General features: G+C 49.1%; 1 protein-coding gene across 2 annotated transcripts in view; it reads right to left on the bottom strand.

Annotated features, from left to right (window-relative positions):
* Positions 1-1,954: 1,954 nt before the first annotated feature.
* DPYSL5 (dihydropyrimidinase like 5) overlaps positions 1,955-22,261 on the bottom strand; it is an 86,009-nt gene continuing 65,702 nt past the window's right edge. For both annotated transcript variants that reach the window (XM_020886272.2, XM_020886273.2), the window contains exons 6-13: positions 21,667-21,711; positions 19,756-19,831; positions 18,734-18,890; positions 14,119-14,260; positions 12,596-12,738; positions 10,852-11,059; positions 6,935-7,103; positions 1,955-4,903 (exon numbers count right to left, since the gene is read on the bottom strand). In XM_020886272.2, the coding sequence (XP_020741931.1) occupies positions 4,818-4,903; positions 6,935-7,103; positions 10,852-11,059; positions 12,596-12,738; positions 14,119-14,260; positions 18,734-18,890; positions 19,756-19,831; positions 21,667-21,711 (1,026 nt within the window). In that variant the 3' untranslated portion in view covers positions 1,955-4,817. The remainder of the gene's footprint in view (positions 4,904-6,934; positions 7,104-10,851; positions 11,060-12,595; positions 12,739-14,118; positions 14,261-18,733; positions 18,891-19,755; positions 19,832-21,666; positions 21,712-22,261) is intronic.

Genomic DNA, 22,261 nt, shown 5'->3' on the forward strand with positions numbered 1-22,261 from the left:
GCAAACCTAGACAGATCCCTCTAGGTATAAATGTGTAGTTTGTAAATATATGAAGGCAAGCAAGTGAAGAACTCAGCTTCCATCTTTGTAAGATGTATCAAGTATCAACAAATGTTAGATCCTTTAATGTTTTACTGGAAACGCACTAAGAACCCTTTCAAGTGTGTTATTAGCAACTATCAAATAACCTTTTATTAACTTAGAGCACTGTCTACCCTCCCGGTGTATTGTGAGGTTTCTTCTTTGCGTCAGGTGTCATGAGACTCTTCCTCCTTCACTAACTGCAAGGCAGTTCTGAGTGTTAGGTTGTAGCTGTATCTAAAAGTCAGCCTGTAATTGGAGTTAAGAATTTGAGGGTGACTGTTGCTTGACTGCTGGCTGGTTCAGGTTTCAAATGCAGATTCTTATAAAGGACCAAGCCTTATTTTAAAGTCTGAATCTGTGGTCTTTTGTTTATCCACAACTGCAAAGAAGACCAGTGTCTTCCTGATATCTTGTTTTATTTTTTTCCTGTATGAACTTCCTGATACCATGCACATGGTCTGCCAAATGTGCAGCCATGCCATTTTTCATTCAAACACTTACACAAGGGATTTTTGGCATTTAATCACATTCTGGTGTGCTCCCATGTTATGGGGAAACAGATGTTTTGGCTTAGTACCCTCCCAGCAACTCAGCATCCTTCACAAATCAGACAATGGTTGTTTCCATCTGGCTCAGAAGCCCCAGTAGAACTTTTACACACAGATCACTTCATTATTAACTGTAGTGCTCTGGGTGTTTCTTTAGGTCATGGGCTGCCTTATTTGCAAGAGAGCTGTGAAAGTGTGCCTGTAGCCAACTATTTCCCCATTCTACCTAAAATTCCCTCATTAAGGCTTTATTTTGGAGGCTAAGAAATAAGTACAAGCAACCCCATAGTGGGCTTCCCAGGTGGCACTAGTGGTAAAGAACCCACTTGCCAATGCAGGATATATGAGATGTGGGTTTGATCCCTGGGTCAGGAAGATCCCCTGGAGGAGGGCATGGCAACCCACTCCAGTATTCTTGCCTGGAGAATCCCATGGACAGAGGAGCCTGATGGGCTACAGTCCATAGGGTCGCAAAGAGTCAGGCATGACTGAAGAAGTGACTTAGCATGCACCCAAGACCCCATAGTACTGGTTGCAATAATTTCACTCACTCTTTAGTGTGAAAGTGTTTGATCAGAGAACCCCCAAGCTCTGCCCGAGTTAGCCTTGATGCAGAGGGAAGGGTTTGAAGGCACAGTGGGCTCTCAGTGGAGCCAGAGAGCAGCCTGAGAACTCCTCAAAGACACAATGGCCTCGTACAGTCCTTTGGAATGTGATTTTGTGAGTCCATGGTTCCAACAGCCAAGGGTTCCAATGTGAAGAGCAGGCTATGGTGTTCCAAAATGGCAGCCAAGAAAATAAGTGACCAATGGTGGGTGGGGAAAGTCTAGTCCAACCCCTTCTCCTGCCCTCCTTTTGTATCTCACATCTTCATCTAATTATTCCCGTTTCAGATAACTCAACCCAACCTTGTCTTGGGAAATTTGGCACCAAAAAACTTTGTTTTGTTCCCACCAGGAGAAAGGACTGATGGGATACTGAGGCTCCCATCTCTCAACATGTTTTGTTTTGTTTTTTTTTTTTGACCAGACTGCAAGGCATGTGGAACTTCTCTGACCAGGGGTCAAACGTGTGGCTCTCGCAGTGGAAGTGCACAGTCTTAACCACTGGACCACCAGAGAAGCTTTCAGCGTTTTTTTAATCTTCAAACTCTGTTCAGGCCTCCCAGTGAACTGCCATCTGCCATGCAACACAAGTAAAGAACAAAAGCTGAGGGTTTTTTGCCATTTTTTTAGTGGCTAAAGCCTCACCCCAGCCACTATGGAAGAAGAGGTCCTCCCACCAAACTCCCTCTTCTTTGAAGAAACACAACTGAGACCAAGCGAGAAGTAGCTATAGTTTAATACAAACCTGCACCAGAACACAACGAGTCGGGCTGTTTTGTGTTTGCCTCAATCGGGTGGCCAAAGCACAAGACCATGTGCTGTCCTGGGGTTGACACAATCTTAGCACCATGACGTTTACAGAGGAGTGAAGAAGTCACTTGGGTGCTGGGGTGTTCGAGGCTCCATCCCGACCCCAGGCTGTGCCCGCTGCCTGGGTAGCTGGAGGGGGTTTGGGTTTCCGAGTGGTTTCTGGGTCAGTATTGGAAAAGCCCTCATCTCGGCATTGCCTTGACCGAGACCTACTGTGGACTCCTAGCACTACACACACGCACACATACACACGCACACACGGTAGCACAATTTTCTGGTAACTTAACCCCACAAACCTAGAGAGCAGCTAAGGCAAGAACAACAGTATTTATTCAGCAAGTACAAGACCAAGTTTGAGAGCTGCATTCAGTGCAACCAGAGACCCTTTTCATTCCAACCAGGAGCCGGTGGGGCTGGTGATGGGGCTGGCTGGAACTCAGCACAGGGGCAGGGAATGGGTGACAGGGCTGACCTTTCATTCGGTTCCTTGAACCTCCTTCTGATTTTCATCTAGATGCTCCTGGGCAAGGGTGGGTCTATGTAAGTGTCGGGGGTGAATGAAGTGGAAGGCCTTTGACGGACCATACCAACAGGTGGTCTCCCAGAGCCACGGACCACGCATCTCTCGGGCGGAGGCACTCAGAGAAGGTAAAGCTTTCCTGGCCCAAGCAGGGATGCTCTGCCCACTGGCTATCACCACTGCTTGGCTCTTTGGCATCTGCCCAAGGCCCATGACCCAGCAAGGGCTGAAAGGGATAAAGATGATGTGCACTGTACCAAGGGATCAGTGTCACGGTTTCCCAGGCTCAGATCCCTGCTGACTGTTCCCATGGCTACCACTCTCCATGAGTGCCTTTGCTGCCTCTGCTTCCTGGGTGACCGTCTGGGTCCTCTCAGCCCCTAAGTGAGGAAGGGGAGCATGAAGGGAGGGGTGAGGATGTGGAGGCAGCTCAAACCACACGGCAAACCTCCAGCATGTAACTAGTTCTGGCTCAAATAGTGAATATGCATTAGTTTGTTTACAAGAAAAATCTATCTACCTGTGCAAAACAAAGCAGAATGCCTACTGGGGGAGTAAGTCATCTAGCTGGTTAAACTCTCAGGGGGGATCTGAAAGAGATGTCACTCCACTTCTTCTGTCCACCGCTGGGGTAGACAGCCAAGTTCTAAATAGGGCAGTCTGGACCGTTCTGGAGTCAGAGGGCCTGAGCTTTCTGGGCCACATCTGAGAAATGGGGAGAATAATGCATGCTTTGTGGTTGTGAGGAGCAATTGAGAGCTCATACATGAAAGGGCTTTGAAAACATGAAGAGCACTGCAGAAATGTGCAGGGTATGACCACCGGCGCAAGAGTCCAGGAGCCGCGTGTCAGCCCAGGTGCGATGTGACATCACTCCCCAAGGGGGAACAAGGCTTAGCAAGGGCAGCCTCTAGTGTTTCCATGGAAACCTCCTGGCGTTTTGGAGGCAGGGAAGGCCCAGCTGAGAGGAGATAGAGACCACAAGCAGGTGAGGGCAAGGTGCTGACCACAGTAGCCCACAGACCCTGTGTGGCACTGTTGGCTATAGCCAGGTCCTACTGGCCTGGCCTCCTACCTGGCATACAGCCAGCCTGCTCCCCCTACCATGCCCCCCCCCCCCCCCCCCCCACGCCCCTTAGCAGGCATGAGGCCTCTTGCCAATCACACAGAAGGAGCAACTGGGCCTCTGTACAGCAGGGGGATACCTACAGGCAGTTGTTGTGGGGGGGGGGGGGTGGTGAGTGCTGGGAGTGACCAGGACCACACATGGGAAAGGCCACCTTGATTCCTGAAGGTCTCTAGGGCCAGCATTCCGGGCACCCTCTCAGGATGCAGGAAACCAGGAGGGGAGGGGGGGGACAGGAAGACTCCAGATAGGGAGAAGAGGGGCCCCAAGAGTCCAGTATCCCCCTCTGGCCCCTGTCCTTGGTGCCCTAGGCTGTCTGGTTGGTGGCGAAGCAGCATCTCTTAAGGTCCACATCTATTCCTGTTTCTATGCTATGCTAGTGACACAAAGCACCGTCAGTTTTCACAGGATGCACAAACAAGTCAAACCAAACCACTGCGCAAACCAAACGTGCAAAACGAAATCATATACACGCGCCTGGCACCAGCCTCATGCCCGCCCGGCCAGCCCTTCTGGGCCTGGGACTGACGGGATTCAGGGAGGAGGCAGCCAGCAAAGGGCGCAGCGTGTCCCAGCCACTCCCAAACAGGGGCAGGAGTTGAATTGGGAGAAACGGGAGGTCATGGGGCACTGTTAGGATGCGAACACCTGTCTGACTTGGGGAAAACGACCACAGGGCCGAAGGGGATCGGGGAGGGGGGTCCTTTTCTTTTAAAACACGTCTGCTAAAGTGCTCTGGACAACTGGCGGGTCAGCCAGGGGCAGGGCACTAAGGGCGGGGTTGCCCAAGGCCAACAGGGGGCGGGTGCGAGGGAGGGGCGAGGCCAGGCTCTATGCAAGTGGGCTCTGTGCATAGTATGGGCTTCCTGGGCCCCAGGGAAGCCCGCGGGGGCCGAGGCAGGAAAGGACTGCAGCAGGAGGAACACATCTCAAAGTGCCTGTTAGGGTTGGCTCGAAGCACAGTGAATCACGTGTCAGACATGGGGAGGGCCCCGGAGTCCCGGGGCCCCTCGGGTGGTGAGCTGTCCAGCGCGGCCTCTCCCGCCCCACCCCTGCAGCTGCGGCCGGAGGGCGTGGGGCTGGTGGCGTTGGTGCATCTTCACTTGGGGGGCTGGGCAGTGTCTTTACCAAATGCCGCTTGACCTGCCTCCGGGGGGAGCGAGGATCCGAGCCGAGGCTCGCTTTGGAACATGGTCATCGATCTGAGAACCTGGAAAGAAGGAAGCAGAGGGTGAGTTCCCCTGGGTAATAAAACCGGGTCCCCCCATGCTCAGATTTAATTTAACCTTCAACACAATACCATCCCATTTTACAGGTGGGAAGACTGAGGCTCAGGGAAGTTAACTTGCCCCCTGTCCCATAGTGTATGAATGTTTTAGAGCCTGGACTTGAACCCAGGTATTTCTGATTGAGAGCCTCCACAGTTAACTCACTGCCTTGCTACACCTGCCTTCACCACTCCCAGCCCTGGAGGTATCGTCTCTTGTCAAGCACACAGACCGTGGAGCCGCCTGTTATCAAGTGGGCCTTTGTACATATGACTCAGTGAACAAGAGAGGGAGGAGGGGGCGCCGTTGTTTTGGAAAAACATAGAACAGCTCCCCCAAAGGCCCCCGCGTCTTGAAATCTCGAGGCTTAGGAAAGATGTCCTGGTGCCCCAGGGAGTGCCTTGGAACATCCTTCCGCCTGTCTCACCGCAGACAGGGTTTGAGGCGAGGGAAGGTGAGAGGCTGCCTGGTGTCTGCTGCACCTGAGAGCGATTCTGTCCAGTCTTGGCTCTACCCGGACTTGGGTGGGAGCAGAAGCCGGGGGCTCGAGAGGACTGGCGCCTCTGGGGCCTGGCCGCTTCTCTTGGGGCTGACCCCTGCTGGAGGGGCCAGGCCCAGGCAGCCGTGGGGAGCGACACCTCCTGGATTGGCCAGGCGGGGGCGCTCAGGGACACTCCACACGGCGGACCTCTTTCTGACTGCACTCCCGTCACTGGTGGGAGTTTTAACAGTGGCCCTCAGGGTGAGGGAGAAGCTATCTCTGTAGTGAGATTGGCTCTGAGATGATGGGGGAGGGGAGGGGAGAGGACTCCCCGCCCCCGCCCCCGCCAAAGGCCGGTCAGCAACTCAGACAGGAGCCACCTGAGCTGCTCTCAGCACACCGTTGGGCACAAAAGAAGCTCAGCGGCCAGCCGTGCCCCTTGGCAGCCCTAGGTTTAGCTCTTTGCCTCTCAGGTTAGGCCGGTTTGCGGCGGAGTCTCCCCGGCCCCAGGAGACGCCATGCTCTGTGCGGAGGCATGTGGATCTAGGTCCTCTCACCCTCTGGCCCCCGCACAGAGTCTGCAGAGCAGAGGCTCGGTCTGCACGCGGGCCAGTCCCGGAGGCCACTCAGCAAGACCCGGCCCTGACCCATTTTACGTGGGGCTCACGCTTTCCAGTGGAGAAGGAAATGGCACCCCACTCCAGTGTTCTTGCCTGGAGAGTCCCAGGGACGGGGCAGCCTGGTGGGTACCGTCTCTGGGGTCGCACAGAGTCGGACACGACTGAAGCGACTCAGCAGCAGCAGCAGCATGCTTTCCAGCAAAGCTGCTTGCAGGTCCAGGGCATCTTACGGGCCTTTCTGCCTGTCCTCCAGGGAGGCTTGTGGCTTATGCCTGCAATGACCCCCACCTTTAACTACCACTGAGCACCTGGGAGGCATGTAGCCATCAGCAATAAAGTCTCTAAGCGTAGACTCAGCCATACATTTCTGATGGTATATTCTATACAGGACAACTCCTGGCAAGAAAGAAGGTGGCAGAGAAGCAAACAGGCTAAGATGAGGGAGGAAAGGGTATAAGGGAAACACCATGTCTTTCAGAGAGGCTGGTGAGGATGGGGTGGGAAACGGGGGTGCAGACCCATGTGGCACAGTTAACCCTTCTGAGCTCTGATCATCTCTAGGGGCACCCTAAGTGCCGGGCCCTCAAGATGTTTCAAGGGATGAAAACATTTGAACTTAGTAACCGTGGGGCAAGCCCCAGAAGAGCCGTGGCCAGGTGGAGTGGCAGGTACCTGTGGACTGGGAGAGCCCTCCTTTCCCATCCCCAGTATTTGTGTGTCTCTAACAGGGGACCCAGCACTCATCACCAGGCAGGGGATTGGAGACGGAGGGAGGAGGTGGAGTAAGCCCCCCACCTGGCCCCTCCACCCGTCTCCCTACACCCCACTGTGGTGGAGACCCAAGTGCCAGGCCAAGTGGCCCTTGCTCTTACCAGAAAGGCTGAAGCTAGATTCATGAAGGTCCCTCATGCCTCCGTGTCGGGTGACAGGCCGGGTTGGAGTGTCTGCCAGCGGCGTTCCCATCTCTTTTTTCCCAGGATGCACAATGACAGCTACATCCCCCAGGTAGGGCGTGCGGTCCACTCCCCTCACCTTTAAGGTCTGGTGATGGCAGAGAAGGAGAAAAAGGGAAAAGATGATACCATCAGAGCACGGACACGATCAACCATCAGGGCCAAAAACCACCACCACCAGAGCTTCCCTGATGGCTGATGAGAGTCTAGACACTGCCACTGTTCAGAACCCAAATTACTGCACGTGACAAAGCCTTCCTACATCTTGAGCCCAAGGGTGAAGAATCCTCTTGTACTTCCTAAGCAGGGCATATGTGTGAGCGTGTGCAGGTATGTGCATAAAGGAGATATCCACTGGCTCCCCCTTGACACTGCTTTCCAAGGCAGTAGGTAGGCTTTGGAGATACTCAGCTTTAGAGAGCATCCCTCACATGGAGCAGTGATCCCTTCACTTGCCAGGCTCTCAAGCTGTTGTTGTTCAGTCACTAAGTCATGTCTGACTCTTGGCGACCTCATGGACTGCAGCATGCCAGGCTTTCCTGTCCTCTGCTCTCTTCTGGAGTTTGCTCAAATTCATTTCCATTGAGTTGGTGGTGCTATCTAACCATCTCATCCTCTGTCTCCCCCTTCTCCTTTTGCCTTCAGTCTTTCCCAGCCTCTGGGTCTTTTCCAATGAGTCGGCTTTTCGCATCAGGTGGACAAAGTACTGGAGCTTTTGCTGGGATCGATCTGACAACTTTGTAGGAATAGAGATAAATACAGCTGATTTGAAGATTAGAATTCCCCACTAGCAATAGTAGTTAATTTTGTACTCACAAAGGCAGTAGAATTAAGAGCCTATATTCTGCAACCAGACTGCCTATGTTTCACTTCCAGCTTTGTTACTTGGAAGCTGTGTGACCTTATCCAAGTTAAGTAAACTTTCTGTGCCTGTTTTCTTATTTGTAAGACTACAGAGCTGTTATGAGAGCAAATGAAATAGAACCCGTAAAGCTCTGGCATATGGTGAGTGACACAAAAGTACCAGCAGTTGTTATTATTGCATAGGTCATTTATGGGGCTTTATAATTTTAAAGTGGTATTGTGAGAGTAAGTGTGTTGGAGTGTGTGCATAAGATCTGAAGGAGCAGCATACATAATCTACACCCCAGGCACTCATCAGAGACAGAACCTCAATCTCCTTGCTGCTCAATGCTTATTGAAAACCTTGTTGAGAGAAACAATAGATATGGGTGATTTCTGGAATGCTCCTCAGCTTACATATTCCTTTGTATTCTCCAACAGATCTGTAGTTGAGCTTAGCCCTCAGAATGTCAAAGCTGGTTTGGAGTGTTTTAGCCTTTACCAGGCAGCACTTTGGGGTCTGGCTGGTGTAGGTGGGAATACGGACTCGGTGAACCCTGGGTGAGTGACCTAGTCCCAGCCCCAGGGCTGCTTTCTCCCTGAGGACCCTGCTCTATGGGGACTGCTTATTTATAATTTGGGGGAAATGAGGTTTTTCGCATACCTGTATTCTATTGCCTGCTCAGTCACTCACTTGTGTCCGACTCTTTGCGACCCCATGGAGGTGTCCCAGGCAAGAATACCAAAGTGAGTTGTCATTGCCTCCTGCAGGGGATCTTCTCCACCCAGAGAGCGAACTTGTGCATCTCCTGCATTTTGGTGGATTCTTTACTGCTGGGCCATTGGGGAAGCCCTGCATTCTGTTACATAAGGGCTATACGGGAGAATAGGAAATAGAGATGGCTTTTTCTTGAGGACCTTACTTTGTCATTATAACAAGTGCTTTGGATAAAGGGACTCTGAGTTAAATTTATGTCAGCCCTAGAAGCTGGGCTCTTTCACTGTGGCTGGCCCTCAGAGCAGCACAAACTGGTATCTGTCTGACATTTTTGTGAGGCTGGCTTTGTGAAGGGCTTCAAACACTTTCTCTGCCCTCTTTTGACCCTATTTCCTGACTAAACTGTCCGTTTTTTGGGAAAGTCACAGAACTGTTGACAGATTTTTTTTTTAATTGAGATATAATTCACATACCATAAAACTCACTATTTAAAAGTATACAGTATAGTTGTGTTTAGTGTAATTCACAAGGTTGTGCCACTGTCACCACTGTGTAAATTCAAAATATCTTCATCACCCCTCAAAAATCCTGATACCCATGAGCAGTCACTCCCATTCTCTCTGACCAGACCTAAGCAACCACTAGTTTATTTTCTGTCTATGGATTTGCTTCTTCTGGACATTTCCAACAAATGGAACCATATAATATGTGGTCTTTTGTGACTGGATTCTTTCACTTAGCATAATGTTTTTAAGGTTCATGCAATGTTGTATACAGATATTAGCACTCCATTCCATTTCATGGCTGAATAATATTCCATTGTATGGCTATATTAACATCACATTTTGTTTATTCAATAGTTGATGGGCATTTGAGTTGTTCCCAGTTTTTGGCTATTATGAAAAAAATTCTGCTATCAACATTCATGGATAAGATTTTTTGCAGATATATATTTTCATTTCTCTTGAGGATGTCCATACCCAAGAAAGGAATTGCTGAGTTATTTTGGCAACTCTATAACCTTTTGGGAATCACCAAACTGTTTTCCAAAGTGGCTGCACCATTTTACATTGATTTTACAGTGAATGAGTGTTCCGATTTCTCTACATCATCACTGACACGTTTTCCATTTTCTTATTTTAAGTCATTGCCACCCTCTGTCAGATAATCTTGTGTGTGAATGGATCACTTTTCCACCTCTTTCTGGCATGTCCTCCAGAGGTGGGGCTGAAGCCTCCTGCCACTGTCCCTATCTGGGAAGCATAGTGGAGATGGGACCCTTCACCTACCTGAGAGATCCTGAGTCTGCCTTCAGATTGAATACTGGGATAACTACAGTCATGCTTTGTTTGGGTAGTCCAAGTCTGCTCCCCGACAGAAGACCTGGATTGGGGCTGGGACTCCTAGGCCATTGGTCATGGTGTTTCTGAGAACACCCACCATTTCTGGACAGAATCTGGAGATAGCTAGGCAGCAGCATTTTGAACCATGATGATAGTACTTTCTGCCAGAGGGGAAACCGCATGATGCTTCCACCTGTCAGTTTGTCAGACTTGTTCTTTTCTGATGATTTGGGTCCTCCACCATGAGGCCAGGGCTGCTCCAGCACCTGGAGTTAACAGGAAGGCCAGGGCAGCCCTCAAAGATAAAGCTGGACAGTCAATCCCGGAGCAGTGAGGGAAGAGCCAGTTGTTTTGGGTTAAACTCTCCCCAGCGATCGGTATCCCTGGAGATGAGGAAGGAGCCTCAAGCTTCACTGAATAGCTAGGGTGCTAATGGAATCCAACGACTGGGTGAAATTCTCAAGATAAGACCTCAGGCTACCCCCACATGGCAGTGAGCTATCCCAGACCTGCCCTGACCCCTTCAATGTTGGAGACTCAGCAAAGCCCACCCCCTCCACAGCAGACACAGGGCAATTGTGGGGAGTTTTGGGAAACAGGATCTCCAGTGCCAATATGCTAACTCTGGCTAAGCCAGGAGCCCCCTGCCCTGAGGGACCACAAGAAGCCTGGGTGTCGGGAGAAGCTGTGAGCACCTCATAGTGTCCCCAGCCCCAAGGGACTTGGGGACCCTTCCCAATAAATTTTACTCTGTTACAGGCACTCCTTTTCTACTATTTTGATTGTTCCCAAAGTGACTATTCAGGCAATAGGATTCTGGTGGAAAAAACAGAGTGAGAACATCTTTGAGATTTACAATAGTCATATAAGAAATCACCAACAGGGGTCTTCAACCCCTTCCCACATGTATTCTCTCCTCTCCCTCACCATACCTTTTCTCTCTGGACCAGCTTCTTGTAGACAGTGTCTGGGAAGGATCGCAGGGGACAGAACTTGCCGGTGCCCTCAGCACACATGAAGACGCCGTTCTCGTACACGACCCGGCCTCGGCTGATGGTGACCAGCGGGACGCCGTGGCAACGCATGTTCTCGTATAGGTTGAAGTCTCCTCCCTGCACCTGGGTGCTGGCGGAGATGGTCCTGGTGGGAAGGCAGTGGCGGGAGAGAATGCTATGAGAGGAGGTAAAGATGTCACAGCTCAACGGAAGGGAAGGTGCTCGGGGAAGAGGTGATGATGCTCAGTGGAAAGGAAGGACTCCCAAAGCTAGAATGAATTACGTCACCACAAATTTATCTGTTGAAGTCCCAGTCCCCAGTACCTCAGAAGGTGATTATATTCAGAGATAAGGCCTTTAAAGAACTAATTAAAGTGAGGTCATACAGGTGGCCCTAATCCAATCAAATGGTGTCTTTATAAGAGGAAATCGAGACGTCAGAAGTGCATACACAGAGGAAGTGCCGTGTAGAGACACAGGGAAGAGATGACCTCTACAAACCAAGGGCCTCAGAATGAAATCAGCTCTGCTGACACCTTGATCTTGCCTTCAGGACTGTGAGAAAGTGAATTTCTATTGTTCAAGCCTCCTGTCTGTGGTATTTTGTTATGGGAGCGCCCTAGCTGACTAACATACTGGGCTACACTCTAGGGGTCTTTCTGCCAACAGCAATCACTAACAGCCAGACCCACAAGAGCAACAGGGACCAGCCCCAGGCTGGATGCAGAATCTGACTTCTGAAGTGCGCTAATGGAGTAGGGCAGGGATCTGGGCAAGGGGCTGGGCAGTGGTACACAGGGAGAACTTTTTCTGCCATTCAACTTTTTACCTTCAAAATCCCAGCACATTTTTGTCTTGTTCACTGTTAGCTTGTGCATCTAGAAAAGTGCTTGACAAATGGTAGCACTTAACAGATATTTGTTGAGTGACTGAATGAAGTTTAGTATTAAAAAACTGGTCAAATCTCTGAGTAAAGATGATGCCCTGTATCCTGCAGCTTGATAATTCCTGGTGCATTTCATTTGTTCACTCAAGTTGTGTTCATAAATGCTGTGGGTGTCAAGTGCTGTGTGCTTGAGAGATGCACACACATCCTCAACGAGGAAAGCAGAGGGTTGGTGGAAGAGTCTGGAGTGTCAGGACATCTGTCTGGTTCGCCTCTTATTAGCTATGTGATATGGGGAGTCCCTCTACTCTCTGCTCTTGGTTTCTTCAGTGAGATGCTCGCTCAGTTGTGTCTGACTCTTTGTGATCCCATGGATTGTAGCCTGCCAGGCTCCTCTGTTCATGGAATTCTCCAGGCAAGAATACTAGAGTGGGTTGCCATTTCCTTCTCCAAGTTTTTTCCATAGTAAAATTAAAGTAAGAACTCCAGCCTTGAGTGCTTCTCAGGGCTGTGAGATTAGCAAATAAGATCATTGATGTGATGCAGCTGTGAGAAACTGTAAAGTGCTATGCACATGGAGCTTGCCCTGTAGCAAGTCTTCAGACCTTCTTGTTCACTATCGCATCCTTAGTGCTTGGACCATGGGAAACCCTCAAGTATTTGTTGAATTGAACACATCTCAGGGACATCCTGCTCTATGCTAGAAGTAGGGCAAAGATGATGCTTTGGAGTTCTATAACACAAGGTCCTTAAAAACCCCATCCTCCAGCCCTGGAGACAAGTAGCAGGCTTTACTTGGTGGCTTCAGGGTCCCACACCACCACATCGGCATCAGCTCCAGGGATGATGCGGCCCTTTCGGGGATACAGGTTGAGAATCTTGGCTGCATTGGAACTGGTAACGGCCACAAAACGGTTCTCATCCATCTTTCCTCCAACCTGAAACATGGCCAAAGTGTCAGGTCAACCAAGGTCCTGTGTGTGTGCCTCACACCCCCTGTCACCGTTGTGCACTTTTAGTTGGTCCGAACAATGGTGCTGAGAAGGACAATGCCATGGACATCATCTCGAATGAGACAATCTGCATGGCTTGGTTCCCACGTGCTCATTTCCTCCTCTCTCCTGCTAGTAACAGTGGTGGGTGGGCCCTTCTTCCAAATAGTGGCTTTCTTGGGGCAAATCTACCTCCTGTTTGTAAAATCAGATCTACTCATGTGCTCACTATGGATAAATTGGAAGCTTTCCTAGATCCACGAAGGGACATATATTCTGTGCTGGAAAGGCATCTTGTAGCCCCACCCACGAGTGCACCACGGACATTCTTCAAAGGGGATTCCTAGAAATTCCCTGGTGGTCTAGGTGTTAAGAATCGCCTCCAATGCAGGGGACATGAGTTTGATCCTTGGTTGGGGAACTGAGATCCCACATGCTGCTAAGCAAATAAGCCTGTCCACCCCAACTAAAGAGAAACCTGTGAGCCACAATGAAAGATCCCAAGTGCCTCATCCAAGACTCGGCAAAGCCAAATAAATAAATAAATTTTAAAAGGATTCCTGAGCTGCCTCAGGGCCTTCCCTGAGGTGGCTTAGCCTTGTGTATTTCAAATTTCTTCGGGCTCATCCCCTAAAACTGCACCTAATCTGTGATAGGTCAAGACCAAACTACTTATTCTTCAGGGGCAGAACAGGTAGTATTCAAATGAAGCCCTAGTCTCTGTCTTTACTATTGGACGAAAGATCCCAAGATCCTTAAAGAAAGTTCATATCCCCTGGCCCAGAAATCCATTTCTAGCAATATGTCCTCAGGAAATAATTAGAAATGCTGACATACACTCATGAACAAAGAAATTCTGTGCAGTGTTATTGGTAAGTGCAGAAATTTGAAGCAGTTGAAAGTTTCAAACATTAGGGAAGCCGTAACTGAATATGGTGCTTCCATGGACGGAAATCTTGTTTAGTTATTAACAAAGATGTTTTTAAAGAACTTTTACTGATATAGGAAGACAGTCAAAATACACTGTCATATGAAAAAAACAAGATAAACCTAGTAATTAAAATAATGTACGCTGCATGCATAGAGCTTGGGAAGAAATATACCAAAATATTAACGATTTCTCAGTATGGAATTATGTTTTTTTTCTAGTACTTTTCTGTATTTTCCAAATTGTCATGCTAGGACTTCTTACTTTTCTGATCAGGAAAATAAAAAAGACCTTTTCTGTTTTGTTTTTGAGTGAAACAGGAGCTGTGGTTGACCCAGCCCTCCTAAGTGTGAAAATTCTTCTGTGGCCCAGCGCCGGGTGGGGTCCTGGGAACATACCACGCCTCTCTCCCAGATGACGCTCATACGGTCCTGAACCCCGGTCACACCGTGTGGGATCTTGGTGAAGTCCTCCTTGCCCATAGCTTTTTGCTTCGTGGTGAAAGGCCGGTGATCTGACGCCACAATGTTCAAAGTATCACTGGGTAAAGAGAAGGACATGACCAGTAAGGGGAGGGGAGGCCAGGGTCCCAGAGGGTGAGGACAGTGATGGGAAAAAGCCTTCGCTTGGTAACCTGGCAAAGCTGGTTTCAGTCTCCACTCTGATACTTCAGAGCTGTATGACCTCTAATGAGTTAATCTGTGAGAACCTCAGTTTACACATCTGCAGAATGGGAATATGGCACAGAATGCCAGGGTCATAGAAGACATCGAGAGTAGTCTTTGAGATGTTGACTTTAAGAGTTAAGAGAATGAACAGAGAAAAATTGAACTTAAGAGTTTAAAGTGAGAGGGTGGAGGAAGTTTTACTTCCCCAGAAACATATACCAAGTCCCTCTCATCTCCCTGCTCAACCCCCACCAGGCCCTGCTGGCAACAAGCATGTGCTTGGTGAAATACTCAAGTTCTATGTTAAGCTTTGTGGGAAGAGGATGGACAAGATAGAAGAGAAGTCTGGCTTGATGAGCCAGCGATGACACGGCAGTGGGTCATCGCCGTTGCCATCCATGACCATGGTCCTCAGATGGTTGCTGAGGCTGTGGTGGGTGAGGCATGGCCAGGCTCTTGAGGGGCTCCTGGGCCAGCTCAGAACTCAGGGTGGAGACTTATGTCGGTGAGAGTTCACATGGTGGCAGACCCTCTGCCTGAGGAGGCAGGCAGATGGCTGGCCCATGTTCAGAGATCTCTGTAGGCCTCAGAGGTGGTGAGGGGGAGCGGGGAGGGACGCCTCCATTGCCCAGACCAGAACAGGCTCAGGAGGAAACACGCTAAGAGGGCAGGGAGGGGCCTAGCTGGAACCTGGGGACCTGGTGGGAGAGGGGATGGCACACCCGGGGCCCTGCCTGGAGTCTAGTTTAACTTGTAGGAGTTACCAAGCCTTGTGTGTGCATGTGGGCCAACCAAGATGCCATCCTCAGAGTGGAATCTTTGAGCAGAAGGCATTGGCTTGGTGAGGAGGCATAGTCTTAATGCTCTCAGACATTCAGGGTCAGGCTGCACATGGGGCTGCCTCCACTAGGGGCCTGGCAGGGCTTTCCCCAAATGACTACTATCCTTGGCAAAATCCACAGTGACATGACTTAGTTCCTCCGTGGCAGGGGCTCGCAGCTTCCGGCGCCAAAGATGCTGCTGTGGCCCCCCTGAGAGACTGCAGGAGGGCCTCCTCCACTGAGCAGATGGTTTGTTTTAGTGTTCCCAGAGACCCCCACCTCCCCCAGACCCACAGAACCTGCCAGCGATGAACAGAATCTTCAGTTTTCACTTTCTGGTGTTCTCCAGACCCCTGGGTGGGGCTCAGATCCGAAAATGCTCATCAGAGTCAGGGGCTGAGGACCCATGGACACCATGGTTTAACTGACAAGTCTAACTGAGCCCTCGCCTTTCATAAAAGACCCATACACGACTAAGTGTTCGCTAGGCAGGAGTGAATGAGGGGGGCACATTCCAGAAGGGCTTTTGGGGACCCCCCCAGTGCTGCCAGGAATCTGGGAGATATGACACATCCATCCCTACTCTTTAAAACATCACTGTTTAAAACATCACTAACTTTTGTTAAAAACATGCTGACCTGTGCTTAGTCGCTCTGACTCTTTGAGTCGTATCTGACTCTTTGTGACCCGATGGACTGAAGCCTGCCAGGCTCCTCTGCCCATGGGGATTCTCCAGGCAAGAATACTGGAGTGCGTTGCCATGTCCTCCTCCAGGGGATCTTCCAATCCAGGGATCGAACCCAGGTCTCCCACATTGCAGGTGGACTCTTTACCGTCTGAGCCACCAGGGAAGCCCACTTAAAAAATATGTAAGTTCAAATGAAAGAATTTCTGGTCTCTTTAAGAAGTCAGATTTTAAATAAAGGACAAATCCTGACATCTACAGATTGTACTTTTTACCCTGATATACCTGAAGAGATCATATCCTAAAATAGATCATTATAAAGCAGCTCATATTTTCTTATAGAAATATGTTAATTAGTGTGTGGGTTTTCTATCAAGTACTTTGGATAATACCAATTATCACTAAAATGTCATTAAAGCAAAATTATAGTAATCATGCATTCCTAAAAATGTTAAAAATATGCTCCAAATTCTATAAAATTATACAAGTTTACAATATGCACTGATAAAAAAGGGATTCAAACTATTCTCATAATTATTCACATGAAATTATAATTCTTTTTAAATGAATAGAATTTAGTTGAATAATTTAAATACATTTGACAAAATAAGCTAGAAATAAAAACTTGAAATTATTCAATTAATAATACTTTTCTTCCTCTGCCTATTTAAATTTGTATGGGTTTGGGCACTGTAATTTGGGTGAGTTGGGGAATTAATTACCTTTTTGTTCTTCCTGTAAATTTGCTTGTGAGGTATTTCGAAAGATTCTCTGACCTTGGAACGGAGCCCAAACTATTATGGGTTCTTGATACTGGTTTGTTTTTATTGTGTTGATAATAGTGAAAAGGAGGCTGGTTTTTCCCCCAAACAAGCATTTTTAAAAGTAAGAGCTGATCTAGCATTTCTCCCTTTACTTTCTCAAATTGGTTAAAACTCTCAGAGCTACCACTGCTCAGAATCTTAGCAATTTATGGGACAGACTATAATTACTGCCACTGTGCCAGAGCCACTGTGGCCCCAGAACCCTACCACCTGCACTCCAGTCATATTTGGAAAGCCCCACAGTGCTCTTTAGGTTCTTAACAGAGCAAGATGTTGAGTGGAAATTTTTCAGTTGTTAGTCAACCAACCAGGACTGGAAACTAAGGACATGGATGACATAAATACCCCATTAGCTAATGACAGCCACCTCCAACTGGGGCTAGTCACTTCCCTCAACACCCCCAACATCATCCTAGCAGAAGTGTATCATCGCCCCCATGTCTATAAAAGCAGAAGACAGGGAGGGCAACTGAGGTGTTTGGTAGAATGGAGAGTCCTGTGGTCTTGCCCTTCTTCCTATTTTCATGAGTTGAATGGTACTTTCCCTCCCCCCCGACTAGTCTACCTGAGTCAAGAGCGGACATTTGAAGAGGTTCACCTGTGAAGAACAGAGGCGACAGGAGCAGGCCCCTGCTTGGAAGATAGGTGGGTGGGCCTGCCTGAGCCTCTGAGTGAGGAGAGCCAGGTCATGGGGGTGGGGCAGCCTGTAATCCCATCAGAGGGAGTGGCAAAGCTGCGTGAGCCTCCTCTAGGCCCAGACTCTGCAGAAGGTGATGGGGCTTAAGTTCTTGTTCACAGGGAAGCTGGGAAGGGGCAGGTGAGAGGAGGTAAAGATGGGGACTCCCCTGGTGGTCCAGTGGCTAAAACATTGCATTTCCATAGCAGGGGCCCTGGGTTCGATCCCTGGCCAGGGTACTAGGTCCCACTAAAGATACCACATGCCATAAGGAAGATCAAAGATACCGAGTGCTGCAACTAAGACCCAGCAAAGCCAAAGAAATAATTTCTTTTTTAAAAGAAGAAGTCAAGCTGGATTCCATCTTCTGTGTCAGAGGACAGCATGAGAGTGGCTCAAGAGAGCCCTTATCTGGGCACATACCCTGCACAAGGGGGGCCCCAGAAGCCAATCACCTTCTTCCAGAGAAGAAGCAGCATCAGTTAGTACAGGGGTACAGGCCATGCTTGGGTGTGGAGCAGTGTCCCCCACTCCTTTAATCCTAATCCCCACCAAATTCCCCAAGCTGAGAGCCAGGAGGAGAGGAGACTGACTTTTAAACTGAACTGGACTTTAATAACCAAAAGGGAAGAAAAAGCAATGGTTTTTACCATTACCTAAGGGTTACTAGAGGCAAGAAAGAATTTGCAAGCCGGTACTGGAACCAAACAAAATCTTTCTATGTTTGTGTCCCACCAAAATCAGACCATCCATTGAAGCATATTATCTAGATTCAGATTGAATGGGAAAAGCAGTTTTGGAAAAACAGGAACTGGAGAAAAGGTCTGGAGGAAGAGGTTAAGGAGAAAGAGGGAGAAGGTATGGAAGAAAAAGGAAAAGAAGAAAGAAGGGGGGGAGCAACACAGAAGAAGGGAGGGACACACAATGAGAGTAAACCACGTAGGAAACAATGAGAGGGGGAGGTGAAGGAAAAAAGGAGAAAGATCCACAAATTTTCTCAGATAAGTCAGAGTCTGCATCCTATAGCTCCCAGTGGTCTTCAGTGTATGATAGCAAGGTTCTTTGAAATTCTGAATAGCCACTGTTCACAGTTTTATATGCACTCTTTACTTGTCACCTCAGAAGCTCTCACTCCCAGTCAAGTGGTCATAGGAGCACCACGGTATGGTAGAGGCTTTGGAGAAGGTTAACAAAAGCAAAACTCATCCTCTGGACACAAGGAAACCAAACTTAGGTCGGATTTGGGGCCTCTACGATATCACCTTAAAGGTCTACAAGTGCCCAGCATGGCCCGAATTATGACACAAGGCTGCATCACGGTCCAGCCGAGGTGCCTTACTTGGCCAGCAGGCTCATGAGGTAGGTTGACGTGTTGGTGTCCAGTCTCAGGGGAGGCACCGTAACGTAGGCGGCCGCGTGGGACCAGTCCTGGTGGTAGTAGTGTAAGCCCGTGAGCGTGGCGTGTGCGGTGGTGGTCTCAGCCAGCACGACCTTCCCTGGAAGAAGAGGGGAGTCCGACCATCACCAGGAGGCCAGTGAACCTGGGGAAGCATCGGTCTAAGCCTCTCCCTGGGCAGGGAAAGGAGCTGAAGTCAGAAAGGAAGGGACTAGCCTGAGCTCGGCTGGGCGTTGGAGACCTCAGCTGGGGTCAAGGCCAGAGTGCTCCCTGGTCCCAGGAGACAGAGGTGGAAGGCTGGGTCCACAGCGCAGTGAGACCCTGGAGGAGATCTAGCTAGAGGAGAGGTAGGAGGCGGGATGCGGAAGGCAGTGTGGCGGGAGGGCTGGAAGGCCCTGATTTATATCCCCAGGTTCGTGACTGTGATCTTTTACACCTGTTATCAGTCCCTCATCAGCACCCCGAGCTGGGCTGAGAGTCCAAGCATGGACAAAGCCTTTAAGCGTGGCCAGGTGCTCAGACACACAGGTGTCCCAGGGCTGGTACACTGGGTTCCTGAAGGGGATGTCCAGCTCCAACACTGTCATTTCCCCAAGGACTTCCCAGGCATTTCCCCTTGAAATGTCCGCTGGAACTCATCCAGGATTTTATGTTGGCTACCAAGGCAACCACTAGTAAAACCCAAGGGACCAAAAAAAAAACCCAATTAATGAGTGAATTAAAAAACTTGGAAAATTTTACCAGTCTGAGATGACAGACACTTCTGTAAAGCTGTTATGCATACATGTGAAGAGGAAAACACTGATTCTAAAGGACTGACCCCAGGCCTGTGCAGGAAGACAGCAGGGAAGAGAAGGGCAGGGCAGGCTCAGGGCCTGGCCTCAGGAGCTGGGAGGGAAAGTGCATGGAGCTGCTGGGCACCCCTCGCACAAGGGCTAACAGCCCAGCCCACCCTACTGACTCACCTTGCATCTTAGCAGCTGCAATAACATCACCGGCTGAGATGCTGGACACGTTGACCAGATAGATGGGACAGTGAGTCTAAACACAGGAAACATGGTGGGAAGGAGAGAGCATCAACCCCATAACTTAACAGGCATCAAGATGACCAGATCAGATTAGTCCTGGCCCCAGCACTTCCCCCTGCATCACTCAGCACCCTCTTAGGCTGATGGTCTTCTGCACAGAATGCGGGCCAGGTGGCTGCAGGCTGGAGAAACCCCACAAAACAAGGAGGGGACGGGTGGTTCCTGGCACCAGAGCCCACAAGGGGAAAATCTGGGTAAGATTTCGAGTGCTGAACCTCACATTTTCTACCAGCCAACACCAAGACTATTTACAATTTAAAATGAGGGACTTCTAATTTCCTGTTCATGAACGAGAAGACCTAGATACAGTTGTGTATTATGTCCCATATCTAAAATTATGATGCCTGACATCTGAAGGCTGCTTTATCAGCAGACAGAATGTACCCTACCCTGGAGAAGAATGTTACACAAGAGGTTCAGGATTCAGTCTACATCAGACAGGACCAGTCTTACAAATGGACACCTGGATTATAACACTGATTAGCTTTTCCTCTACTCAACTGTGCAACCATGGTCCACTGTCTCACTTCTCTGGGAATACGTTCAAGCTAAAAAATGAGGAATTGCCCTTTTGTTGTTCAGATCTTTCCTTATTTTGGGGTAAGTTTCCACCAGGAAGTAATTGCTAGCATAATTATTGTTATAACAGTAAAATGATGTCCTTGTCCAGCTTCTAGACTTAAAAAGGGCTAATGGAAAACTTTCCCCAAATGTTATTCTAGTGCCTTCTTATCAAATTAGGAGGATAGAGAATTTAGGAACTGGCCTGACATTTGAGGTGCTTGGTACAAGTTTCCCAACTAATTCTGAGACCAACTGGACCTCTGACTTTTGTGTTCCCCTGGTGTCCCTAACACCACACCCTTCACCCTCTGTTCACAGCCTTTGAGGTAGCTCAGGCCTTTCCAGGGGAGAAGTTCTCAAGTGTGAGTGCCCATTAAAATCATTAGTGGGCTTGTTAAAACATGGATTGCTGGGCATCACCCCCAGTTTCTGATTCAGCAGGTCTGGACAAGCCTGAACATTTGTGTTTCTGAGCTCCTATTTCTAAAAAACAATGTGGATGCAGCTAGTCCAGAGACCGCACTTAGAATACTAGTGTTTTAGAGAAGGTAATTCAGATTATCCGAGCAAAGGGAACCCTCTAACAACACTTCAGGAGAGGAAATGACCTTGATATAGTGTTCTACTGGGTATAAAGTGCTTTTCCTTCCATGATACCTTTGATCCTCACAACCCTCCTGTAAGGAGTGGGTGATAACATCACTCCAATGAAATAGTCTATTGGAATGGTTGATTGACTGGCATGTGACCGGAAACTTGTCTTTGGTCAAGGCCCCACGTCTCTTGCTGGTTCCCACCACCACACTGCATCAGTGCCCCCTTACCCTGAACTGTACCAAGAAAAAAGTCATGAATGGCTGAGAGCTAGAGGCCTGAATCATGAATCTCTACGTAAATAACTTTGTTCCTCTAGAAGCAAGAGGTTCCAGTTGCCATGAGGCTCTGTGGTCCCCACCTTGCCCCACCTGCCTTGGGAGTCGTTTCCACTTGAGCAATGAACCAGATGTCAGTAAACTCAGTGGGGTGGAAGAGAGAGCCAGTGGCAAGGAGCGCTCCTGTCATGGCTGTGGGAATAACAACATTCATCTAGCAAACGATGTCCATTTGGAGTCTTGTGAGTCAGACCTGGTGGTAGCACCCAGAGCAGACTGGGACTCCACTGTCCAGGTTGGTTTCTGACCCCAGAGTTGAGAATGGGCTGAGAGTGAGCTGGGGTCTACTTACTCTGTTTGCAATGGTGATAACTCGGTGAGTAGCTTCTGCTTCCAGCTGTTAGGAACAGAGGAAAGGAAGAAAACAAACTTCATCATCTCCTCAAGCAAGCTTACCTCTGCCTGATACCCCACCTTGTAGAAAGTGCTGGAATGTCTGACTCAGAGCTGGAGGGGCTAACTGAACCCACAGGCACTGGCCTGGGAGGAAACCCTGAGCAGGGGCATCAAGCTCCAGACACCTCCGTTCAAACCGAGAGCATCCCAGGCCTTAGTGTTCCAGGCATGTCTTTGCTGGATGCTACTCAGGGCTTAATTCAAAGGCAACAAAACAAGGGCAAACAAAAACATCTCCATTGGTTTCTGGTGCCTTCTCTCCACAGCCATCTCAGAACTGTAGCAAAGGAGCAACACTGATTGATTTTAAGCTGGAAATTAGCCTAGGTCAGGATTTCTAAACCTTGACACTATTGACATTTTGGGTGAGATAATTCTTTGTGGTGGAGGCTGAATGGACATTGTGGGCTCTTTAGCAGCAGCCCCTACCTCTACCTACTAGATGCCAGTAACATCCTCCCCCTGAGTTGGGATAACCCAAAATATTTGAA

This window comes from Odocoileus virginianus, chromosome 2 (genome assembly GCF_023699985.2).
Source record: "Odocoileus virginianus isolate 20LAN1187 ecotype Illinois chromosome 2, Ovbor_1.2, whole genome shotgun sequence".
In the NCBI taxonomy this organism is placed as follows: domain Eukaryota; kingdom Metazoa; phylum Chordata; class Mammalia; order Artiodactyla; family Cervidae; genus Odocoileus; species Odocoileus virginianus.